The sequence below is a fragment of the Artibeus jamaicensis genome, unplaced genomic scaffold (genome assembly GCF_021234435.1).
Source record: "Artibeus jamaicensis isolate MK-2021 breed Jamaican fruit bat unplaced genomic scaffold, CSHL_Jam_final contig_797, whole genome shotgun sequence".
NCBI classification, from domain to species: domain Eukaryota; kingdom Metazoa; phylum Chordata; class Mammalia; order Chiroptera; family Phyllostomidae; genus Artibeus; species Artibeus jamaicensis.
The window spans coordinates 1,403,686-1,428,108 of NW_026521977.1; the positions used below are offsets into that span (position 1 = coordinate 1,403,686).

At 39.6% G+C, this 24,423-nt stretch overlaps 1 protein-coding gene across 3 annotated transcripts; it reads left to right on the forward strand.

The window, feature by feature from the left end:
* The first annotated feature begins 1,034 nt into the window (after positions 1–1,034).
* WEE1 (WEE1 G2 checkpoint kinase) lies at positions 1,035–23,730 on the forward strand. 3 transcript variants are annotated; one of them, XM_037133856.2, is made up of 11 exons: positions 1,295–2,308; positions 3,707–3,912; positions 4,620–4,683; positions 4,876–5,048; positions 5,534–5,655; positions 10,129–10,275; positions 19,573–19,668; positions 19,766–19,851; positions 20,719–20,889; positions 20,981–21,126; positions 22,425–23,730. In XM_037133856.2, the coding sequence occupies exons 1-11, from the start codon at positions 1,733–1,735 to the stop codon at positions 22,576–22,578; spliced, it is 1,941 nt and encodes a 646-aa protein (XP_036989751.2). In that variant the 5' UTR covers positions 1,295–1,732; the 3' UTR covers positions 22,579–23,730. The 3 variants fall into 3 exon arrangements, with proteins under 3 accessions (XP_036989752.2, XP_036989751.2, XP_036989753.1); XM_037133858.2 differs by lacking the exon at positions 1,295–2,308 and adding an exon at positions 2,543–2,842; XM_037133857.2 differs by lacking the exon at positions 10,129–10,275 and having other exon boundaries at positions 1,035–2,308.
* Positions 23,731–24,423: the final 693 nt, after the last annotated feature.

Here is a 24,423-nt window from a genome sequence, read left to right on the forward strand (position 1 = left end):
CGTTAATATTCATTAAGTGCCACAATAAAAACAGACACTCAAAATCATTAATTAAAACAAAACTACATTAACAAACTTTACCCACATATGTCCAGAATTCATGAAAAGTGTACTCTAATGCAAAAACATGAATTGTTTCCGCCCACCCAGAGGGCAATTTGGCAGTAATTCTCACTTCTATACCTCAAGGAATCACACACACACACACACCCCCCACCCACCCACCCACCCACCCCATAGAGAGAAAAAAAAACAAGAGAAAGAACAATATTCACCCTGGCCCTGGCTGGTATAGCTCAGTGGATTGAGTGTGGGCCTGCGAACCAGAGGATCGCGGTTCAATTCCCAGTCAGGGCACATGCCTGGGTTGCACGCTGATTCCCTGCAGGCCAGTTCCCAGCAGGGGATGCACCAAAGGCAACCATATATTGATGTTTCTCTCCCTCTCTCCTTCCCTTCCCTTCTAAAGATAAATAAATAAAAGATCTATTAAAAAAAAGATTCACCATGGAGTTATTTACCATTGACAAATTAGAAATCTGTACGAGACAAAAAGGGACAGATTAAGTTACAACAATTTGATGGAGTACTAGATGAATTTCATTTTTCTTCTAAAGTTGTAGCCCGGCAGGATCAATCCGTTTTGCCAACACCTGCCCACGTGCTGGCAAACAAACACCGCGTTCAGTGCTAGGAGCCACCTGTACTGTTTGTTTCCTGTGGACAAGTCTAGAGTGGACTGCAGAGGGGACCACGGCCTGGGGGAGCTCAACTGGCTGCAAGCACACAGCCACTCTGGGGTAAAACTAAGTTTCACAAGCAGCCCCCAAAGCAAGAGAGGTACCGCTTCTGTCTTACTGATTTCGGTGTCTGGCCTAACCAATCTGTTCACACAGTTCGGAGAAGCTCTAACGCAGGAATCTACATTTCCGGCTTAGACCACGACCCAGGAACGTGACTGCTTACATCCACGCCCACAATACCGGGAACGCTAGACCGGAGGCTGGTCTCCTCGAGCAGTGCCCGGGAGCGCACACGCCGCGACCCACAGGGACCCAGAGGCGCTCCCAGTCCCTCGGTCCCACGTCAGACCCCCGGAGCGCCGGAGGGGCCGCGAGAAGGCAGAATTCAGGCAGGCATTCGGCTCGGCTCAGTCTTGATGGAGTCCCGCCAGGCTCCACCCGCCCCCTCCCAGAGGAGGCCGCCTCGGCTCCCAGCTGAACCCTGCCGGGGCGGAGCCGAACCTAGCTCCCCGCGGTCCGGCTCTTTCATAGGGCCGAGGCACAACACCCACCCCGGCCGGGTCCCGCGCCGAATGGGGGGCAGGGCCAGCAAGTTCGCGCCAAAATCACGTAGCTAGTCCCTCCCCCACGGAGTACGTCGCGCCCTCCTTTTTTTCAAACCCGGGGCTGGGCGGGGATTGGCGGACAGGGCAGTCACGTGGCTAACGGTCGCGGGAAGCCGCGGAGCCCGAACTCGCGGCTGGAGTTGCGGAGACCTCAACCTCACCGCCTCTGCCGCCCCACCTCTGCCAGACAGTCCGCGTCGTAGCTGCCGCTGCGCCCACCGCCGCCCGCAGCCTCAAGCGCCCCGGAGCCGCAGCCCGCCGCCACGCGGACCCGCCGCCGAGGCCAGTAGACGCGCCCAGTCGCACGTGGCAGACCCGCCCCCTGGACCGGCTGTGTCCCGGACTCCCCGAGTCCCGGCTGTCCCCTTCTGCGTCCCGGCCGCGATGAGCTTCCTTAGCCGGCAGCAGCCGCCGCCGTCGTCCCGTCGCGCTGGGGTCTCCTGCACCTTGCGGCAGAAGCTGATCTTCTCGCCCTGCAGCGACTGTGAGGAGGAGGAGGAAGAGGAGGAGGAGGGCAGTGGCCACAGCACTGGCGAGGACTCGGCCTTTCAGGAGCCCGACTCGCCGCTGCCGCCCGCGCGGAGCCCCACCGAGCCCGGGCCCGAGGGCCGTCGGTCGCCCGGCCCGGCCCCCGGCAGCCCCGGGGAGTTGGAAGAGGACATGTTGCTGCGGGGCGCCTCCCCGAGCGTGGACGCATCCGGCGGCGGGGCCGAGGGCGACTCGTGGGAGGAGGAGGGCTTCGGTTCTTCGTCGCCGGTCAAGTCGCCGGGGGCAGCCTACTTCTTAGGCAGCTCCTTCTCGCCGGTGCGCTGCGGCGGCCCCGAGGACGCGTCCCCGCAGGGTTACGGGGACCGCATGACTGGCGAGGGCCCCTGCTCGCCGCTGCGGGACCACCCGGGCACGCCGCCTCACAAGACCTTCCGCAAGTTGCGCCTTTTTGACACGCCGCACACCCCCAAGGTAAGGGAGGAGCGGCGACCGGGGCGTCCCGAGCCCGCGCCCGGCCGTCCTTTTAAAAACGTGAAGGCGCCTAGATCGGAGCGCGGCGCTGGCCGGGTTCGGTTACATAACCGCCCGGCCGCATCCCGGCTCATTCTCCTGCGCCGCAACAAAAAGTTGGCAGCTTTTCTTTTTGGCCCTGCCCAGAAGTTGTCCGTTAAGATTATGTAACTGAACAATGGGCCTCATCTGGAACTTCTTCATCTTTCAAAGGGGCTGGTCGGTGCTGTCCAGGTGGCTCACGATTGAAAGCCCGCCGAATGGGGGCCGCTCCGAGCTTGTCACTCGGGAGTGTGGCACTGATAGCGTGGTTTGGAAGGAGGCTGGAGTAGTGCTCGGCCCCACCACCTGACACTCCCGAGCGCCGCCGCCATATGGTGCTTTTTAAACGCTGTGATCGGTTCTGTATTGTGGGCTTATCATTTCGTGTCTTCTCACCGTGAAGGGGAAAGCTTGAAGTAGGCAGGGAGAATGCGCTTCGACCGGGGAGAAAAGGTTAGCCTTCCAGCCATTTACATTCCTAAAGACTTGTTAAAGACTTGTAAATCACTCTGGGTAGCATTTAAGCCTCTTTCCGGACGTAATATTGGGCAAGCGTTTGTTTATACCGTTGGGTTTACAGTGACCGAAGTGGTCACCCAAGTGGGATGAGTAGGGAGGGATATGGAACTGTTTAAAAAACAGCATCGGGATTGTTGCTTGGACCCTTATGCTTTCGTACTGTTGATAATGGTGAAGTAGGAGTTCAACATCTGTTAAGTGGCAAGAAATTATGCCGATTACCACTAATAGAACTTCAAAAGTAACAACAGGTCTTAAGACTGACACTTCTCGAAATTAAGACAAGTATCTCATTTGTAGGAATAAAACGGAAAATGTATTTAAATAAGTTTCAGTACCTCAGGAGGATGTGTGTTTTCGGCCTTCAGTGTTTATTAGCAGACTTGCCCCAGGCCAAGATCCCACTGGAAGTGAGGGGAGGAGCGTTGCGGAGGCGGCTTTCGGAGCCCCATTTAGGGGTTGGGGGGAGGGGAGAGGAGATTTTATGGGGCTTACTGACTGCTTTTTAGTTTTAGAAAGCGTTTGTTAACTTTTAGCCTTTAGAATGAACTTAATTTATTATGTATTCATACTCTTTAAATCTCTAGACCTATTGTACTTGGCTATCTTTCAGAAAAGGTGGTTACTATCCTGCTTCAGAGTCCTAAGTTAACCACTTTATTTAGCTTGAAATACTGCAGTATTTCAAGACGTGTGTGTTGGCTTTGACCAGTGCATTCAGCCAGGAACAAGGCTTGTTGCTGGTTAGGTTGAGAAGGCTGTCTGTTGAACCTAAAAACTTTATTTTTCCTCTCCTAGAGTTTGCTCTCAAAAGCTCGGGGAATCGATTCCAGCTCCGTAAAACTCCGAACTGGTTCTCTGTTCATGGATACAGAAAAATCAGGAAAAAGAGAATTTGACATTCGACAGACACCTCAAGTGAATATTAATCCTTTTACTCCAGATTCTCTGTTACTTCATTCCTCAGGACAGTGTCGTAGAAGAAAGAGAACATACTGGAATGAGTAAGTTAGTTATTACTCAATAGTTTGTTTCACCGAACACCCAAGATTGGTTTGGCATACTTAATCAAAACTTAATTTTCAACTGAATGTTATGGAAGTTTATGCTCTGAAATTTTTCTCTATTACTAGTACCTAATTCTCCACAGAGGTAGATGAGATCAGCTGTGGAAAAGGAATGACATGAGAAAGGAAGAAATAAAAAGTCAAGATAACTTCTAGGAAATCTACTGGTGTCAAAAATGAGGCAGGCAGAGAGAGTTGGTTTAGAAAGGCTTTTTTTCTTTCTTTTAAGATTTTATTTATTCTTAGAGGGGAAGGGTGTGCAAGAGGCAACGTGTGGTTGCCTCTTGCACTCCCCCTGCTGGGGACATGGCCAGCAATCCAGGCATATGCCCTGATTGGGAGTTGAACCGGCAACCCTTTGGCTCTCAGGCCTGGTGTTCAATTCACTGAGCCAGCACACAAGCTAGGGCTAGAAAGGCTTTTTAAATTTAATATATGCTTGATGGTGTTGGCTTCTGATTAATGAGCATATCTCAGCAAGGATCACATTTTAATCAGCTGAGCTTTATCTTGTGATTATAAGGTTAAATGCTTTCTTTTCTATTTTTCCTCATTAAAATTTCATTTTGCTGTGCACCTATGAGTAAAGTTTTGAATATCTAGTTGATGTATATTTCAAATATGTTCATGATAATATTTTTCAGTTCCTGTGGTGAAGACATGGAAGCCAGTGATTATGAGTTTGAAGACGAAACAAGACCTGCTAAAGTAAAGAGCATTTAGTTTTCTTTTTATTGTTTCTGAAATTTGATTTTTTATTTCTTAACAAGTATGTATTCATGTTAACTAAGCATTGAAGCACAATGTATAATTTTAAATTTTCACACAAAGTGCTGTCAACACAGCAAAAATGCTTTTCGTATTTTTGTATTATGCATATGGATACACTTTTTATTACAGAGAATTACAATTACTGAAAGCAACATGAAGTCCCGGTATACAACAGAATTTCATGAGCTAGAGAAAATTGGCTCTGGAGAATTTGGTTCTGTATTTAAATGTGTGAAGAGGCTGGATGGATGCATTTATGCCATTAAGCGATCAAAAAAGCCATTGGCCGGCTCTGTTGATGAGTATGTATTGAAAATTTTGTGTTTTGATTATTTTGTTCCCTATGGTATTAGAAACATTAGAGTTTTAGGTGCTCAAACATTGAATTTAATGAATTCTCTAACTTTTTAGAAGTTATAATCAAGTCCTTTTTATTTTGTACCATTAGTTCTTGTTGGACTTGGTAAAATAATAAGCAGTCTAATTTTGGAACCTAACATAAATTTCTTATTTCTAGTAGCATCTATGAATTCACAGTTAGGTGGAAGTTTTATCTTTCCTGATTTCTAGGTCCAGTAAGGTTCCTTCTTTCTAACTGCCATTCTTTAGTGAAAGTCTTTGGAAAAATCTGGCACGGCCTTAGCTCCCTCTCTCTCAGCCAAGTTGTTTTTCAGTGTAATGATAGATATAGAAGTCAAGTTTCTTTTATGAAGTTTCAGGTAAATTAATTAAGCTTAGACTTGAATAAAAATGATTTATCATTCTATTAATCTCAAATTTCTCCTAGGCAGAATGCTTTGAGAGAAGTATATGCTCATGCAGTGCTTGGACAACATTCCCATGTAGTTCGGTATTTCTCTGCATGGGCAGAAGACGATCATATGCTCATACAGAATGAGTATTGTAATGGTGAGTAACATAACAAGTTCCCCTCTGAATTTGTGAGCTCAAATGAATGATCACTGAGGGAATATTTATTTTTATTTAAGTCTGTGTCTCTTTTATCTCTTACAAATTCAAAGATCAGAATTACAACATGAATTTCAAGGGCAGTAATGCCTGTCTGCTGTTAAATAAAGATTGAAAACCTGGCTCTTCTACCTCAGTAGCAGAACGGTGCAAATTATTTATATTCCAGTTACTCGAATTAAACTGATCATCTCGAGAAGACAGTGGCTTTGCCATATATATTTTTATTCTCTGTACCTAGCATAGTGTGTGTGGGGGGGACATAGTAGTTAATAACACAGGTTCCCTGCATCTAGCCTTCCCTTTCCATTTCATTATATGAACTGCTAAAACTGATCTTGGTTATTCATAACAGTGACTCTCCGTTGATTTAAATCCCGCCATTTGCTCAAGGCATTCTGTAATCTTGCCCCCCCTCCCATGTATCAAATCTAGTTTACCATAAGCATCCACTAAGATTTTTCTATTAAGTGGTTCTCTAGCTATACCTGCCTTTCTTTTTCCCCTAGGACAAACAAAATAAGTAAGTATAGAGGCTCAACTTTGGGCCTGGGTATAGCTTTCAATTTCAGCAAGTCCTTCAAAGTTCGGCTTTGGTCCCCTTTTCATTAAATCTTTACCACAATTGGTCTCAATCTGGTATTGTCTGGTATTCTGGTCTCAATTCTTACATAGACATCTGTTATTAAATGTCTAAATCTTTACATACAGGGTGGGGCAAAAGTTGGTGAAACACAGTTTAATGTATATTTATAATTCTTACATTTTCCATATGGACAACTATAAACCTACTTTTGCCCCAGCCTGTGTAATGGGTTTTTATTTTTGTATACTTCTATAAATATTAAAATTTAGAATTTAGGTAACACTTTGGGGTGATAGCAAAGATTTATTTTTATATTATTATTTTTGTTGATTTTTATTTCTTCCTTAAATAAGATCAGCCATCTCATAGCTTGTAAGTAGTATAGGTAGCGTAGGTTCAGGTTTTTCATATTTAAAAGAGTGAACAAAAGTAAAAGACCTATTTCCATATCTCATCTCTCATTATTTTATTAATTCTCTATACTTGAAAGAATGGAAGTGCTCAGTATACAGCATTGTTACTAGTCTGTTTCACAAATCTCTTGAAATGTCTCTTTTTTTCTTTTATTATTCAGTTACAGTTGTCCCCATTCATTTTTGCCCCCATTACTCTCCTCTGCCCTACCCACCCCCGCTTGTATCCTTTTTACTTGTTCCTTGATGACCCTTCCCCTTTTCCCATTATCCTCTTCCCCCCACCCTTCTGGTCACTGTCAGTTTGTTCTTTATTTCTATGTCTGGTTCTATGTTGCTTGTTTGTTTGTTTTGTTGATCAGGTTCCACTTATAGGTGAGATCATATGGTATTTGTCTTTCACTGCCTGGCTGGCTTCACTTAGCAGAATGCTCTCCAGCTTTATCCATGCTGCTGCTAAGGGTAGGAGTTCCTTCTTTCTTTCTGATGTGTAGTATTCCATTGTGTTTCTAATCCACTCATTTACTGATAGGCACTTAGGCTGAGGCTGTTTCCAGCATTTGGCTATTTTAAATTGTGCTGCTATGCACATTGGGGTGCATAGGTTCTTTTGAATTGGTTTTTCAGGAAATATTTCTATTTATACCATCAAAATATTTATGTAGCTGTCTCTCATGACCTATACACTATTCTGTTTCTTAACCTCTATTTTTTAGTGCATTTGTTATAGTACAACTCAACCATAATGTACTTTCCACTCCATATTTGGTAGGAACCACTTCATTTTATGTTATTTTTTAACTATTTGATTGATTTTAGAGACAGTAAGAGAGGGAGAAACATTGATTTGTTGTTCCATTTAGTTATGCATTCATTGGGTAATTCTTTTATGTGCCCTGACTGGGGATCAAATCTGTAACCTTGGCACATGGGAACGTGGCTCCAACCAACTGAGCTACCCTGCCAGGGCACCATCTCCTTTTAGTTTCTTCCTGTCACCTTTCTGATGTGTCTAGTTCTCTCTTAAGTATTTCATTGGCAGTCCATGGATCACAAATTTGTAATAACCTACTAAATACATGGTTGTATGCAGATGATTTTGAGAAAACTCTAGGGCCTGGGAGATGGGGAAGAGTGAATGGTGTTACTACCCTCTCAGATTACAAAGACTTTATAGTAAAATTAGATTATAAAAGTCTTTGAAACAGTTTATTGTTTAGGAGCAATATAAAATAAAGAATAAAAATCTCTAAAAAATAACTAGAACTGTGTGAAATATAGCTTCTTTTATGTATGGTTGGTTATTCTGTGTAGAAGAAAAAAAAGGACTATCCTGATACATTCTTTTGTCTCCCCTTTCCATATTCCTTTTGTCTCCCCTTTCCATATTCTTTTCCTCGGAAAGCTTTGAATGTAGGAATAATAAGCCTGATCTTCATTTTCTTTTTCACAGTTTTTACAGGGAATAGATTCTGTTATCATTCATTTATATGTGTTGTTTAACTGATATCCTTTATCAGTGACTACCTTATGATCTCAAACAGTCCATTTGCATTTTAAGCCTTTAACTTTAGTGTGGTGGTAGACCGAAATTTCTACCTGTAGTAAATAAGTTTAGGAAAATTTTGGTGGATGAGGAAAGATAACCTGAAAATCAGATGATTGTTTGTTCTTCTCACATGTCTTGCCTTTTGGCAGTGAGATAGTGGGAGCCAGCTGGCCCAGCTGTAGCTAGACTCACTAAAAGGTAGCCATATTCTTTCTTATTAAACTTGATCTAGGACTTCAAGCCTTTATGTCCTACAGGTTTATTGACCTGCTCCCTTCTAGAGCCCTTTTTTCCTCTGTAGTTCAAGATTTGTACAAGTTAAGTATGGAGAACACTTAAGCCTAAGATAACCAGAAGTGTGGTTAATATTAATTTAAAAACACAATATCCATTTGTTATTCAGTCTTGTCCAAATTGTAGGACCTCCTTTTTTGACTCATAGTTCATTAACCTTTCTGATTTTATTAGCTTGGTTTGATTGTATTATTCTTAACTAAGCTTTAAAAAGAAGTGGTGGGTTCCTTTTCTTTTTTCTTTTTTAATGTAACTCACTTCCTCTGAGGTAAAATATAAGTTTACAAAGATTTAAATAAAACTAATAAAGTACAAGCTTTTTATAAAAATAACATTAGTTGATTGGTTTGGCTTATTCTATAAAAACATGTTTTATTCTAATTAGTTTTAAGAGTAGTATAAATCAAAACTACCATAGTACTGTTTCTTTCGATAAAATTTATAGACTTAAACAAGGGTGTGGGAAAACAAGTACTTTCATAAATTAATGATGGGAGTATAAATTGGTACAGACTTCTCTGTGGGGACAGTGTGTATACATGCATGAGTAATCAGGTTTACATAGGCAGCTACTAATAGAGTTTACGTATGAGCCATTTTGAGATCAGAAACTGAGTGCACTGTTATTTCTTTATGTAAAGTTTCAGAGGCAGTCAAGTCTTGGCACTAATGGTATGAATACCAATCCTAAGCTCTTTTGTAGAGGATAAACAGAAATGGCCCTGTTGGCTATAGAAACTTATTCTATATGTAATAAAATAGTATTGCACACACTCACACCCTGTGCATGTACATAACTAACATTGTACATACTCTTTGACCCAGCAGGGGGTTTCTTTTTCTTTTTTTCTTTTTTAGATTTTATTTATTTATTTTTAGAGAGGGAAAGGGGAGAAGAAAGAGAGGAAAAGAAATATCAGTGTGTGGTTGCCTATCACGTGGCCCCCATTGGGGACCTGGCCTGCAACCCAGGCATGTGCCCTGACTGGGAATCCATCCAGCAACCCTTTGGTTTGTAGCCCATGCTCAATCCACTGAACTACACCAACCAGGGCAGGCAGTGGGTTTCTAGGAAATACACTAAATATGTGTAAAAAGACCATTATACATCTTAGACCATATGTAGTAGCAAAGGCTTAGAAAGTATTTTAAAATCTCCATAAAATCGGGGACTGGTTAATGCATTATCATTCACTTATACAGTAGAGACACAATAAAGGGGTAGTCTTTGTATATTGGTAAAGAACTATCTTCAAGATAATGAAAATATGTTATCATTTGTATCAGAAGTTGAAAAGAATGCACAAGAAACTGATAACATTGGTTTACTTTGGGGAAAAGAACTAGGTTGTAGGGGTAATGGATTACAGAAAGCTTATATTTTGTACTTGGGTGTGTATTATCTGTTGAAACAATAAATATAATTATTTCACAAGCACATTGAAGGGAATAGGTACTATAAAATATCACTTTCTCAGTTAAATCTGTGGTCATTCAGTAAAGATAGAAGAAAAATAAGAACGTTTCTGAAGGAAGAAAATGCTAATTTTGTGTGTGTGTGTATTTGTTAGGTGGAAGTTTAGCTGATGCCATAAGCATAAACTACAGGAGCATGAGGTACTTTATAGAAGCAGAGTTAAAGGATCTCCTTTTGCAAGTTGGCCGAGGCTTGAAGTATATTCATTCAATGTCTTTGGTTCACATGGATATAAAGCCTAGTAAGTATTACAAATCTTCTAACCTGTGTTCTCTGGGATTATAGAGAATAAGTGACTTCATTAAAACAGTATGAAACATGTACATCTTGGTCATGTTAGTATGTTTTTTCATTGTTAGTTTATTCTTTTTATTATTATTGATTTTTAGAAGGAGAGAGAAATGTTTTTTGTTTTTTTATTTATTTTTTATTTTTTATTTTATTTTCACCCAAGGATATATATTTATTGATTTTAGAGAGTGGAAGAGGGAGAGAAAGAGAAACATTGGTTGTTTCCTGTATGGTACTGGAAATTAAACCTGTAACCTTTTGGTGTACATTGGTACACCTACAAGCTGATACTCCAGCCAACTGAGTGACCCAGCCAGAGCTGTTACTCTACTTACTTATGCATTCATTGGTTGCTTTTTATATGTGCCCTGACTGGGGATTGAACCCACAACCTTGGTGCACTGAGAAATGCTCTAATCAACTGAGCTACCTGGTCAAGGTTCATTGTTAGTTTAAAAGACCTTTGGCCAACTGACTAGTATTGTTTCATGATTTCCATTCATCTCTTGTTACCCCAAAAGGTTGGATTTAATGAACTCATTTTTAAGAGCTGGAAAAAAATACGGGATACCTTGTGCAAACTACATAGTCTTGATGTAGGTATCTGATCAGGGGAGACTAAAACCTATGTTTAAAGCCTCTAACTATAGAACCATAATTATATGGTTCTATAATTCAATAGCAGCATCAGCATAAGTTAATGCTGATGCTGCTATTGGGATTATTAGAATAAAATGAAAAGTGTGAAAATGTTTTGAAAACAAGTGCTATGCAAGTGGTATTTTTAGTCTATAAAAGAAAGAAAATCATTGTATGATTGAACAAAATAACATACATGTATTATGATTACTAGTTGATAAAAAACGTTGCAAGTAAATTGGGGCTGGAGGGTATAGAAATATAGTGGTTTTATTTTTTTCTCTTTATTGTTAGACTACTTTTCAGGTAAAAAATAGATTTTTCTATGTAAATGGGTGCAGTATATTTTATTGTACTATGACTTAGACCAGCATCAGAGTATTCTTTCAAAGCCTTGTGAGATTTCACATTTATGGCGCAAGGTATAAACTTAAATAATCTTAGCTTAATTTGAAACAGTTTTATTATAGAAGCAAGTGATAAGTACATTGTAAAATTATTATTTTTAAGTTATTTATTTATTTATTTTTACAGAGAAGGAGAGAGGAACATTGATATGTGAGAGAAACATTGATCAGTTGCGTCTTGCACACCCCCATCTGGGGACCTGGCCTGCAGCACAGGCCTGTGTCCTGACTGGCATCAAACTGGTGACCTTTCCATTTATATGCCAGTGCCGAATCCACTGAGCCACACCAGCCAGAACATAAAACTTTTTTTAAATGTAGAACAGCCAGACTAGAAAAAAAAATTAAACACCCACTTTTCTATTAATCTTTAGAAGTACAGTTAAAATAATGCCAGGGCTGCTTGTATAGTTTTTGCCCATTGAGTATGATGCTGGCTGTGCGTTTGTCATATGTGTCCTTTACTACATTGAGGTACATTCCCTCTATTCCCACTTTGGTGAGCATCATAAATAGGTGCTGATCTTTTTAATGTATTGCTGGATTTGGTTTACTAATGTTTTGAGGACTACTGCATCAATATTCATCAGGGATATTGGCCTATAATTTTCATTCTTTGTAGTATCTTTTTCTGTTTTTTTAATTAAAATAATGCTGGCCTCATAAAATGAGCTTGGGAGTCTTCCTCTTGAAATATTTTGGCATAGTTTGAGAAGGGTAGTTGTTTAGTTCCTCATTGAATCTTTGGTAAAATTCACCTGTAAAGCCTTCTGGTCCAGGACTTCTGTGTGCTGGGAGTCTTGATTACTGTTTTGATCTTATTGTAATCAGTCTGTTCAGATTTCTTGTTTATTCTTTTTTTAAAAGATGATTATATTTATTTTTAGAGAGGACAAGGGAGGGAGAAAAAGAGGAAGAGAAAAAATCAATGTGTGAGAAACATTGATCGCTTGCCTGTTGCATGCCCCCAGCTGGGGACCTAATTGGCAACCTAGGCATGTGCCCTGAGTAGGAATTAAACTGTGACCTTTTGGTTTGCAGGCTCAATCCACTGAGCCACACCAGTCAGGGCAGATTCACTGTTTCTTAATTCAATTTTGGAAGATTGTGTATTTCCAGGAATTTATTTTTTTCTTCCATTTTGTCTTAATTTGTTGACATATAGTTATTAGTAATATTTTTAAGGCTATATTTCAGTTGTTACCCCTCCCCCATTTATTTCTGATGTTATTTATTTGGTTCCTCCCTTTGATTCTTTTTTTTCTTTTTTAATCTTCACTGGAGGATATATTTATTGATGAGAGAGAAACATCGATGTGAGAGAAGCGTTAGTCAGTTGCCTCCCATAAGTGCCCCGACGGGATTGAACCTTCAACCTAGATATGTGCCCTGCCCAGGAACCAAACCCATGACCTTCCGGTGTACAGGGACAAGCTCCAACCAACAGAGTCATACCAGCCAGGGTTCTCTCTGATTCTTGATGAATCTGGTTAAAGGTTTGTCAATCTTGTTTATCCTTTCAAAGCATCAGCTCTTGGTTTCATTGATCTTTTGAATATTTTTTAGACTATTTATTTCTGTTCTGATCTTTATTATTTCCTTCTACTCACTTTGGGCTTTGTTCTTTTTCTAGGTTGTTTAGGTGTGAGGTTAGATTGTTTATTTGAGATTTTTCTTGCTTTTTGAGGTAGGCCTGTATTACTATAAATTTCCCTCTGCAGGACTGCTTTCACTGTGTCCCAGGTTTTGTGTTGCGTATTCATTTTCATTTGTCTCAAGGTAACTTTTGATTTCTTCCTTGATCTCATTGTTAGCCCATTCATTGTTTAGTAACATGATATTTAGCCTCCGTGTATTTGTGTTTTTCCATTTTTTTCTTGTAATTGATTTGTAGTTTCATACCGTTGTGATTGGAGAACGTGCCTGATGTGATTTCAGGCTTGAATTTATTGACTGGTTATGTCCTAATGTGGTTTATTTATAGTGAAGGTCCCATATGCACTTGAAAAGAACATATATTCTACTACTTTAGGGTAACATCCTCTGAAAATATCAATTAAATCCACTTAGCCTAGTGTGTCATTTAAGGCCACTGTTTCCTTGCTGATTTTTTCTGTCTGGAAGATCTATCCATTTATGTCAGTGGGGTGTTAAAACACCTTACTATAACTTATTTCTGTTGATCTCTCCCTTTATGTCTTTCAAGATTTGCTTTATATATTTATCAGGCGTGTTCACCCTGCTGCTTGTGGGCTGCATGTGGCCCAGGATGGCTTTGAATACAGCCCACTTAAAACATGAGATTTTTTTGTGATGATGTGTTGCAATGTATTTAATGTGTCGCCCAAGACAACTCTTCTACTGTGGCCCAGAAAGGCCAGAAAGTTGGACACCCCTGATGGTGCTCCTATGTTGGGTGCCACAGATGTTTACAAGGTTTATATCTTGTTGAATTGATTTCTTTATCATTACATAATGTCCTTCTTAGTCTCTTATTATATATAGCCTTTGTTTTAAATTCTATTTTTACTGATATAAGTATGTTATCCCAGCCTTTGTTTTGTTTCTATCTGTATGAAATATGTATTTCCTCAGTTTGTGTGTCTTTTGTTCTGAGGTGGGTCTCTTGTAGACAGCATATATATAGGTCTTGTTTTCTTATCCATTTAGCTACTTGAATTCTTTTCATTGGAGCATTTAATCTGTTTACATTTATAGTCATTAGTGATAGGTACATGTGTATTGCCATTTTATTCTTTATAACTGTGTTTCTCTCTTTTTTCCTGAACGAAGACCCTTTATCGTTTCTTAAAATTCTGATTTGGTGGTAATGACATGTTTTAATTTTTTCTTGTTTGGGAAGCTCTTTATTTTGTCTTCAATTTTAAATGATAGCTTTGCTGGGTAGATTAGTCTTGGTTGTAGGTCCTTGTAGTTCATCACTTTGAATATTTTATGCCAATCCCTTCTGGTCTGAAGTATTTTTGTTGAGAAATTAGCCTTACCTGGAGTTCCTGTGTAGGTAACTGTTTCTTTTGCAGCTCTCAAGATTCTTTGTTTTTAACCTTTGCAATTTTAATTATTTGTCTTGGTGTGGGCTTCTTTAGGTTCATCTTGATTAGGACTCTGTGCTTCCTAACAGGTATGTCTTTTTCCTTCATGTTAGGGAAGTTTTCAGTCATCGTTTTCTTTTCTTCTTTTATTTTTTAGATTTTATTTATTTATCTTTAGAGGGGAAGGGAAGGAGAGAGGAAGAGAAATACTAATGTATGGTTGCCTGTCATGTGTCCCCTGCTAGGAACTGGCCTGCAACCCAGGCATGTGCCCTAACTGGGAATCAAACTGCAATCTTTGGTTTACAGGTCCGTGCTCAATCCACTGAGCTACACCAGCCAGGGCTAGTCATCATTTTCTTCAAACAGGTTCTTAGTCCCCTGATGTCTCTCTTCTTGTACCTTGATGATGGTTGATACTTGATATTGTCTCAGAGGTCCCTTAGACTTTCCTTTTTTTCAATCCTCACCCAAGGATATGTTTATTGATTTTTAGAAGAGAGGAAGGTGGGTGGAAAGGAGAAGGAAAATATTGATCACCTGCCTCCTTTGCACCCCCTAGCTGGGGATCATTTCTGCAATCTTAACATGTGCCCTGCCTGGGGATTGCACCTCAACCTTTTTGGTGTGCTGGACAATGCTCCAATCAACTGAGCCACCTGGCCAAGGCAGACTTTACTCATTTAAAGAAAATTTTTTACTTTGGCCAAGATGGAGGTGTAGGTAGACACACAACCAAAATAAGGACAAGAAAAATTTAGAAACCAAGAAAGAAACAGAACTGACAGAAAATGGAACTGTATGGAAGTCTAACAACCAAGGAGTTAAAATAGGTACATTCATCCAGACTGGTAGTAAGGGCAGAGTCGGGCAGCCAAGCGGAGAGGGGTTGCAGCAAAAAAAGTGGTGGCTGGCGGACTCTGGGCATGGGGTGGCAGCGGGCAGACTCAGTGAGGCCGCGGATTGTGGAGGGGTGTTGCGCGCAAGGCAAGGTGGCTGGCAGACCAGACAGTCCCACATTTGTGTGCAGAAAGACCAGCTGAAACTGGGGAGTGAGACAGACCATACAACCCAGAGCTCCAGCTCGGGGGAAATAAAGCCTTAAAACCCGTTGAAAACACCTGTGGGGGTTGAGGTGCTGGGAGAGACTCCCAGCCTCACACGAGAGTTTGTTGGATAGACCCACAGTGTCCTAGAACATACACAAGCCCCACCCACATGGAAATTAGCACCAGAAAGGCCCAATTTGCTTGGGGGAAGTGGAAGGGACTGAAATCTGGCAGAGAGTGGAGGAAGCGCCACTGTTCCCTCTCGGACCCCTGCCCCACCAATAGCATCACAATGCAGCCACATGGGTTGCCCCGCCCTGTTAAACACCTGAGCTCCGCCCCTTATACACAACAGGTGCGACAAGATAAAAAAAATGGCTCAAATGAAAGAACAGATCAAAGCTCCAGAACAAATACAACTGATCGACGAAGAGATAGCCAACCTATCAGATGCACAGTTCAAGGCACTGATCAGGATGTTCACAGCATTGGTTGAATTTGGTCTCAAATTAGATGAGAAAATGAAGGCTTACACTAAGTGAAATAAAGGAAAATGTACAGGGAACCAATAGTGATGGGAAGGAAACTGGGACTCAAATCAATGGAATAGACCAGAAGGGAGAAAGAAACAATCAAACAGAAAGGAATGAAGAAACAAGAATTCAAAAAAATGAGGAGAGGCTTAGGAACCTCTAGGACATCTTTAAACACTCCAACATCCGAATCATAGGGGTACCATAAGGAGAAGAGCAAGAGCAAGAAATTGAAAGCTTATTTGAACAAATAATGAAGGAGAACTTCCCCAATCTGGCAAAGGAAATAGATTTCTAGGAAGTTCAGAGAGTCCCAAAGAAGTTGGACCCAAGGAGGAACACACCAAGGTACATCATCATTATATTAGCCAAGATTAAAATGGAGAGAATTCTAGAAGCATCAAGAGATAAGGGGACAGTAACCTACAAAGGAGTTCCGAACAGGCTGTCAGCTGATTTCACAAGAGACCTTGCAAGCAAGAAGGAGCTAGAAGTCTTAGTGCTTCTCAGATAAAGTCAAGTTCAAAGAGTTCATCATCACCAAGCCCTTTTTATATGAAAGTTAAAGGGACTTATCTAAGAAAAAGAAGATAAAAAAATAAGTATAGTAAAATGATAGCAAACTCACAATTATTAATAACCACACCTAAAACAAAAGCTAAGCAAACAATTAGAACAGGAACAGAACCACAGAAATGGAGATCACGTGGAGGGTTAGCAACAGGGTGGTAGGAGAGGGAGAAAAGATAGAGGATAAATAGCATAGATGGTAGGTAGAAAATAAATGGAGAGAGCAAGAATAGTATGGGAAATGTAGAAGCCAAAGAATTTGTAAGTATGACACATGGACATGAACTAAAGGGGGGAACATGGATGGTAGAGGGTGTGCAGGGTGGAGGGAAAATGGGACAACTGTAATAGTATAATAAAATATTTAAAAATTTTTTGTTGCTTGGGTGTTTTCTTGTCCTCTAAATATCTGGTTTGATCCTTTGCTTCATCTAACCTGCTGTTGAGATTCCTTCTAATGTATTCCTTATTTCTGATTGGTTCTTTTTTGTGATTTCTATATTCTTTTTAATGCTTACTATCTATTAAGTTCTCACTGAGATCATCCCTTCTTCCCCTAAGTTTCTTGAGCATCCTTGTAACCATCGTTTTGAACTCTGCATCTGGTATCTTGGTTACCTCCAATTTCATTTAGTTCTTTGGAGGAATTTTCTTTTATTTGAGGCATGTTACTTTGTCTTCCTGTTTTGTCTGCCTGTTTGTGTTTCTGTGTATTAGGTAGATCTGCTATATCTCTAAAGCTTGTTATAACAGTCTTACCTAGTTAGGTATCCTATGGGGCTCAGTGGCTCAATATTCCTGAACACCTGACCTAGGTGCTCCAGGAATGTCAGGAATTGAGTGGGGATATATGAGCCTTCCTCTTGTATTTGAGTCTTGAATGTTGTTGGTCCATCCGTGAGTGGAATTATCCCTTAAGACTGTCTGACTGTGAGGGTTGACATGGACCACAGTGTATGATCTGTATGAAAGCTGCCCCCTACCCTACAAGCAGCGTTTGCTCCATCAGTGTCTGGTGCCTGCTGGGATCTTCTTTGGGTTTGCCACTTGTGCGGTTAGTTGGGTCATGCTCTGCTGTGGTCTGAAGCCCACCACTGGTTGTGTTGTTTCTGGGTCCACTTGGGAGGGACTCCAGTGCAGGTTGATGTTGGACACTGTCAGTGACTGGCCTTGGGCTACCTGTATGGAGCTATCAAGTGGTCTGCAGTTTGTGGCTACCTCGATTGGGCCTGGTACATGTGGGAGGGGTCAAGCTGCATAGAACGGTTCTCTTGGATTCCACCACCTCTGAGCCTGAACAGATCAGTAAAAGGCCCCAGGTACCTCCAGGTCTGCCTTCCACGTGTTGGCTTCTCTGCCTTGAGGCTGCCAGGACTTCAAGAACCTTCTAAAGAAAGTCTTAACCCAGGTTCTTAAGTTGATTTGTCCCAACTAGCATCCATTTCAGGACCATACATTACATCACATTTTTCTTTTTAGGTTTTACCTTATCCTACTTGTAAAAACAATAGTATAGCTTGGTCCAGTGGCTTAGTTGGTTAGAGGGTTGTCCCATACACTACAAAAGATTGCAGGTTCAGTCCCTGCTCAGGGCATGGACAGGAACAACTGATCAGTTTATCTCTCACGTTGATGTTTCTCTTTCCAACTCCACCCCCTTCTCTCTAAAATCAATAAGCATTTCCTTGGGTGAGGATTTAAAAAAATAGTGTAGACCTTGTTGTGCAAGATGTCCTTTCTTGGTTGGACTAGTTATTTCTTTGTATCATTTAACTTGTTCTTTTTGCCCGTTTTATTTATATTTTTCTATAAATTTGAAGTTATAACTAAAAGGTTGATGGATTCCTGTTAAACATTTTAAGATAGGTGTTAAGTTGAATTTAATGTGTTTTTTTTTAACCTATGTAAATCTATGTGGCTCATGGGAATTTAAGTCATTTTACACGATTTGTTTTAATTCTGGAGTATGTAGAATTATACATTAACTCACTAAAATTTTTATTTTCAAAGAAAAAATACTTGGACTGATGGCAATAAATGCGAATTAGTAAGGTTTGCCTATATTCACACATATCTTGTATTAAGTGTCAAACATAGTAGACCCTTATGTTGTAAGTATAAAAATTGAAAACACTAAGTTTTAAAATTTAAGGTTTATGAATACTGCCACAAAATAAGTTGTCCTATAAATCAAAACTGGAGAGATGACTGCAGTGACTATAACACTTATAAACTCAGTACTATATTGATAAAACTATTAAAATGAAATCTGCTACTGAAACTTATGTTTAGCATGAGTTACTCAAATTTGAAGATGAAAAGTGTTCAGCTGAGATATGAACCAAAAGCCAAATTGGAATAAAGATGCTGTATGGTCACTAGACTCAATAGCTACATGACTCATTCTTTTCATACCAGCCTGTAGCATTAGATTAAAAGTTGTGCTTTGAAAGCTCTGCCTGGTGTAGCTCAGTGGTTTGAGCACAGGCTGTGAACCAAATGGTTGCCAGTTCAATTCCCAGTCAGGGCACATGCCTGGGTTGTGGGCCAGGTCCCCAAAAGGGGATGTGCAAGAGGCAACCACACATTGGTATTTCTCTCCCCTTTTTTCTTCTCTTCCTCTCTCTCTAAAAATAAATAGATAAAATCTTTATTTTAAAAAAGTGCTTTGGCAGCATTACAAATTAATAGGCTATTGCCTTTTGTATGTTCCTAAGTAATTAAGACCTCTAAAGATCAGTGTGTAAATGTAAAGGGACTAATGTAGTGGTTTCTAAGTATTCAAGGACCAGTGCTAGGCCAGAAAATACATTCTTAGAAAATAAAGCCTCAGTTCCCATCCTGTGACTGTTATTTTCATTGGGTTTGGGGTAGAACGTATGAGAAAGACTCTGTGTGCTTAAAAGCTTTTTAGATGATTTGGATGTGTGCCTGTTTGTGAACTTAGGTTATACTATTAATTGTAAGTGTCACTTACATAAATAACTGTTTGACAGGTAATATTTTCATATCTCGAACCTCAATCCCAAATGCTGCCTCTGAAGATGGAGATGAAGATGACTGTGTATCCAATAAAGTTATCTATAAAATAGGTAAGAGGGAAAGATAACCAGATTATTACCTTAAAATAAAGAGATAGGCTGTTGTATTTTAACTCTTGCCTACATATTTTTTTTTCACTACTTGTAGGTGATCTGGGCCATGTAACAAGGATCTCTAGTCCACAAGTTGAAGAGGGTGATAGCCGTTTTCTTGCAAATGAAGTTTTACAGGAGGTAGTTTTTCTTCCTTAGTGATGCCATTTATTTGCAGCACTTACCATTTAATAGAATAATACAAATGCAGATGTGTTAAAAATTTAAGGTAACTAATAGAATAGTAATGCAGAATAGAAAGTCTAAACCATCAGCTGGGGTATTTAATTTAGCAAAAGTCAGTAAAAACAAAGATTTGTAATATTCAGCCTGGTGGAGTTTTGGTAAAAGAGAAGTTCCCATATACTGCTGGTGAAACTTTAAAATGGTATAGCATTTTTGGAGAGCTAAGTATTAGTATCTGTCAACATTTTAAAATCAAGTACCCTTTAACCCAGAATTTTTGTTTCTGTGAGTCTCCTACAGAAATAATCCTTTACAAATAAACCAAGAACAATATAAATAAATATTTAGCAACACAGGAATGATTACATAAATTACGGCTCATAGTTAGTTACTGTTGCAAAAAGTGCAATGAAATATTTCTCAAGAGTTTTGAATGAAAATAGAACAAGTAAAACAAATAGTATGAACATTATTTTTATGTGTATTTGTATCTTATAGGTATATGTATATTTGTAACTTGTCAATGTGTGTATGTTTTATGTTTTCATACGAATTCTCCTGGAGAGATAGGAGTTTCTTCTAAGAGCTGAACTGGGCTAGTGATAAAGGAAGCATTTGCTTTTAGGAGAAAAACCCCTCTACCCCAGAGTGTATATTGCTTTGTAATTAGAATAATTTCCCCAAATTTACTTTTTCTCTAAAGAGATCCAACACTTAAATGTGGCACTGAACATTTTAATTTAGTCCTATTTTTTCATCTAAATCATTATAAGGTATAATTGTATTTTATTTTGACCATTTTTATTTCTTTTTTTTTTACAGAACTATTCCCATCTGCCAAAAGCAGATATTTTTGCCCTTGCCCTCACAGTGGTCTGTGCTGCTGGTGCCGAACCTCTTCCCAGAAATGGAGACCAGTGGCATGAAATCAGACAGGGTAGGTTACCTCGGATTCCACAGGTGCTTTCCCAAGAATTCACAGAGTTGCTAAAAGTGAGTATTTTACATATGAAGCACTTTATTGACATGGTTCAATATTTTTATTAAATTGCATGTTTTTACCTTAATTTTACTTCTTTTTAAGGTTATGATTCATCCAGATCCAGAGAGAAGACCTTCAGCAATGGCACTGGTGAAGCATTCAGTATTGCTGTCTGCTTCTAGGAAAAGTGCAGAACAATTACGAATAGAATTGAATGCTGAAAAGTTTAAAAATTCACTTTTGCAGAAGTAAGCAAAGGGGGTTTTTTTTGTTTGGTTTTGTATTTTCATTAATTCACAGATTTGATTTTATTTTTAAAAGATGTAATTTTAGAGAGATGGGAAGGAAGGGAGAGAGGGTAAGAAACATCTACCAGTTGCCTCTCGTTTGCCCCTCAATTGGGGACCTGGCCTGCAGCATAGACATGCACCCTGACTGGGACTTGAAGGAACAACCTTTAGGTTTGCAGCACAGAGCTCAATTCACTGAGCCATACTGGCCAGAGCTATTTCACAAATAGTGAGTTGATTTATGCTTTGTGCCAGTGAAGGATTTAGTGGTTTGGTATGTTATACAGTTAGTTTGGGGACTTCTGCCTTAAATTAGTATTTGACCTATAAATTTGTGTTGTTTCTAAACTTTGAAATTACTGACTTAAAGTTTTTTAAAACTAGCCTATATTTGCAAGTAGTAATAATACCCAAGCCCTAAATCATAGCAAAAGCTAAGTGAGCCTCTATGGTTTTCCCTCGTCCAAACTGTCAGCCAAAATTAACATTCCTTGAAATACTCTGTTGTACTGATTTTTATAAAATAATGAGATTAGTGTCAATTAGGTTAGTAGCTGATTGTCATATTTGATTAGTGACCTTTGACATTTTTAGAACTGAATGGAATAATAATTCTAATTCATTTACTTTATTGCTACCATTTTGATCCAAGCCTGATCTGACTTAAAATATGGAAAGATCTGGCCCTGGCTAGTGTGGCGCAGTGGATTGAGTGCTGGCCAGCAAATCAAGGGGTCACTGGTTCGATTCCCAGTCAGGGCACATGTCTGGGTTGCAGGTGTGCAAGAGGCAACCACACATTGATGTTTCTCTTCCTCTCTCCCTCCCATCCCCTCTCTCTAAAAATAAATAAATAAAATCTTTAAAAAAATAAAAGTTTTATTTGCCACTACTTTGATAGATATCATTGTAATACAAATAGGAAGAATTTTCCTTTCATCTCTGTTATGTAAAGATATTTTCACAACATAGAGTTCTGTTTGATGTTTTTATTAAAACCTAGCCATTGCTAGTGTTGTTGTTACTTGTATCTAAGTGTATATATATATTTTAATTCTGGCAGCACAAAATAAGATTATTTTATAAATTTAAGTTATTTAAGCAGAAGCTAAAGTTTCGTACTGTATTTTCCTTAGAATAATGACGTGCAGAGATCTCACAGCTGATAATATAGTTTGTGTTCGGCCTCTTAGGATCCCCTTCCTGGGATTAACATAGTAAGTGAAAAGTCTTGTTTTCTATTTTTATGTTTGTAGAGAACTCAAGAAAGCCCAGATGGCAAAAGCTGCAGCTGAGGAAAGAGCATTCTTCACTGACCGGATGGCCACTAGGTCCACCACCCAGAGTAATAGAACATCTCGACTTATTGGAAAGAAAATGAACCGCTCTGTCAGCCTTACCATATACTGAACTCTACTCAGTTTCCCACCTTCCCCCAAAACTGTGACAAGAAGAGGCTAAGCTAGGTTGAAATCACTGCTAGAAAATTACTTTCTCAAAATTGGTGTCAGTAGTTTTACTGAAAGACTTTTTAGGACTTTTATTTGTGAACTGCAGTTAAAAGCTGTATTTTCACCAGTGCTCTATCAGGCTTTCGTCTAGTTTTACCAGTTTGTCTTCTGTAGGGTGTCAGTCACTGTTGGATGTCACATGAGCCTTTCCAGGGTTTTAACTACTGTGGTGGTATGCTGCTTATAGTTTGCTGTTGCATTGTGATGAAAGGTATCCTTCCCTTTAGTGACCTGTAAAAAGGGCTCAAAGGGCTTTATTACAAGCATTCTCCCTTGGAAAAGGGGAGGAGTGCTAAGAGAATCAGTTACTACCCAGGCGTCAATGTAACTATGTCAGTCTTTTTTTAATTGTGAATTATACTTGTATATCCAACTGGGAGCACTTTTAGGCACTGTATGAACCATAGAATAATTCTGTGGAAGTATTGCCTTGTGAATTTGCTGCTATTTTAGTTTTGTCTTTGCTGTATAATTGTAGCATTAAACAATCATTGTTAATAGGCTTTCTTTTGAAAACAATTATGTGAAATACATAGCTGCTCTTAATAAAAAGCAGCTCTTTGCCTTTTTTTTCCCTTTGGACGTTGAAGCTAGTGCATTGGGAAAATGCACCCTTTCCCCCTTTGGAATGCTGTATTAATGTAGTGTAATTATTCCTGGGTTTGTAATTCTTTCTGTTAATACCTTCCCTAACTTTTAAAAAATGTTTTCTCTTTCCACCCAAGTTTTGTACTTGATTGTATTATTAGTCTGTTTTTAACTGTTTTGCCCAGTTTCTCTTCAATATTTGTGTATATAAACTAATCTTGGGGATACTGTACATAGATGTTTGAAATGCCAGAATGACTTCTGACTATTCCAAGCTTTTCATAAAATATATTTTATCTGTGATTAGCCATTTGACTAATAGTACTGGCTAACATGTTGGAAAAAAGAAGAATTTGTCTATTGTTTATTTTCCTATTGATTTTGGTTCAGAACATCTTTGCATTTGTTTGACTTGTGTTTTATTAACATTGGCATATTAAAAGTCACTCTGAGCTTACCTTAATTGTCTAAATCTTTGTGATGCCTATTTTCTGTTGTCTTCATGAGGTAGAGTACTAAATGCAGAGGACACATTTTTGATAGAACATGAAACATTGATTATTTAATGTTGACCTCCAGTCTATATTAACATTTTGGGATTTAAGGAAAATATACATATCAGTCTTAATTTTTTTTTATGTTTTTTTATCCTCACCTGATTTTTTTTTTTTAAGATTTAATTTATTTATCTTTAGAGGAGAAGGGAAGGAGAGAGGGAGAGAAATATCAATGTATGGTTGCCTCTCCTGTGTACCCTGCTGGGGGAACTGGCCCAGGCATGTTCCCTGACTAGGAATAAAACCAAGATCCTTTGCTTCACAGGCCCACGCTCAATCCACTGAGCTATACCAGCAAGGGTTATCCTCACCTGATTTTAGAGAAAGAAATTGTGTGGGGGAGAAACATTGATTGGTTGCCTCCTGTACATGCTCTGACTGGGGAACGAACCCACAGCCTAGGTATGTTCCCTGACCAGAGATCAAACCTACAACATTTTAGTATACAGGATATATTATACTTTTGATCTGCTAGAAATGTAGAACAGCATAGTTTAAAATAGCTTTGGCTTTTTAAATGAATATTATACAACTCAACTTTCTAATGTGAATTGAGTCACAGAGAGCATTCACCTGGGGAGGGTTTTAACTCACCTACG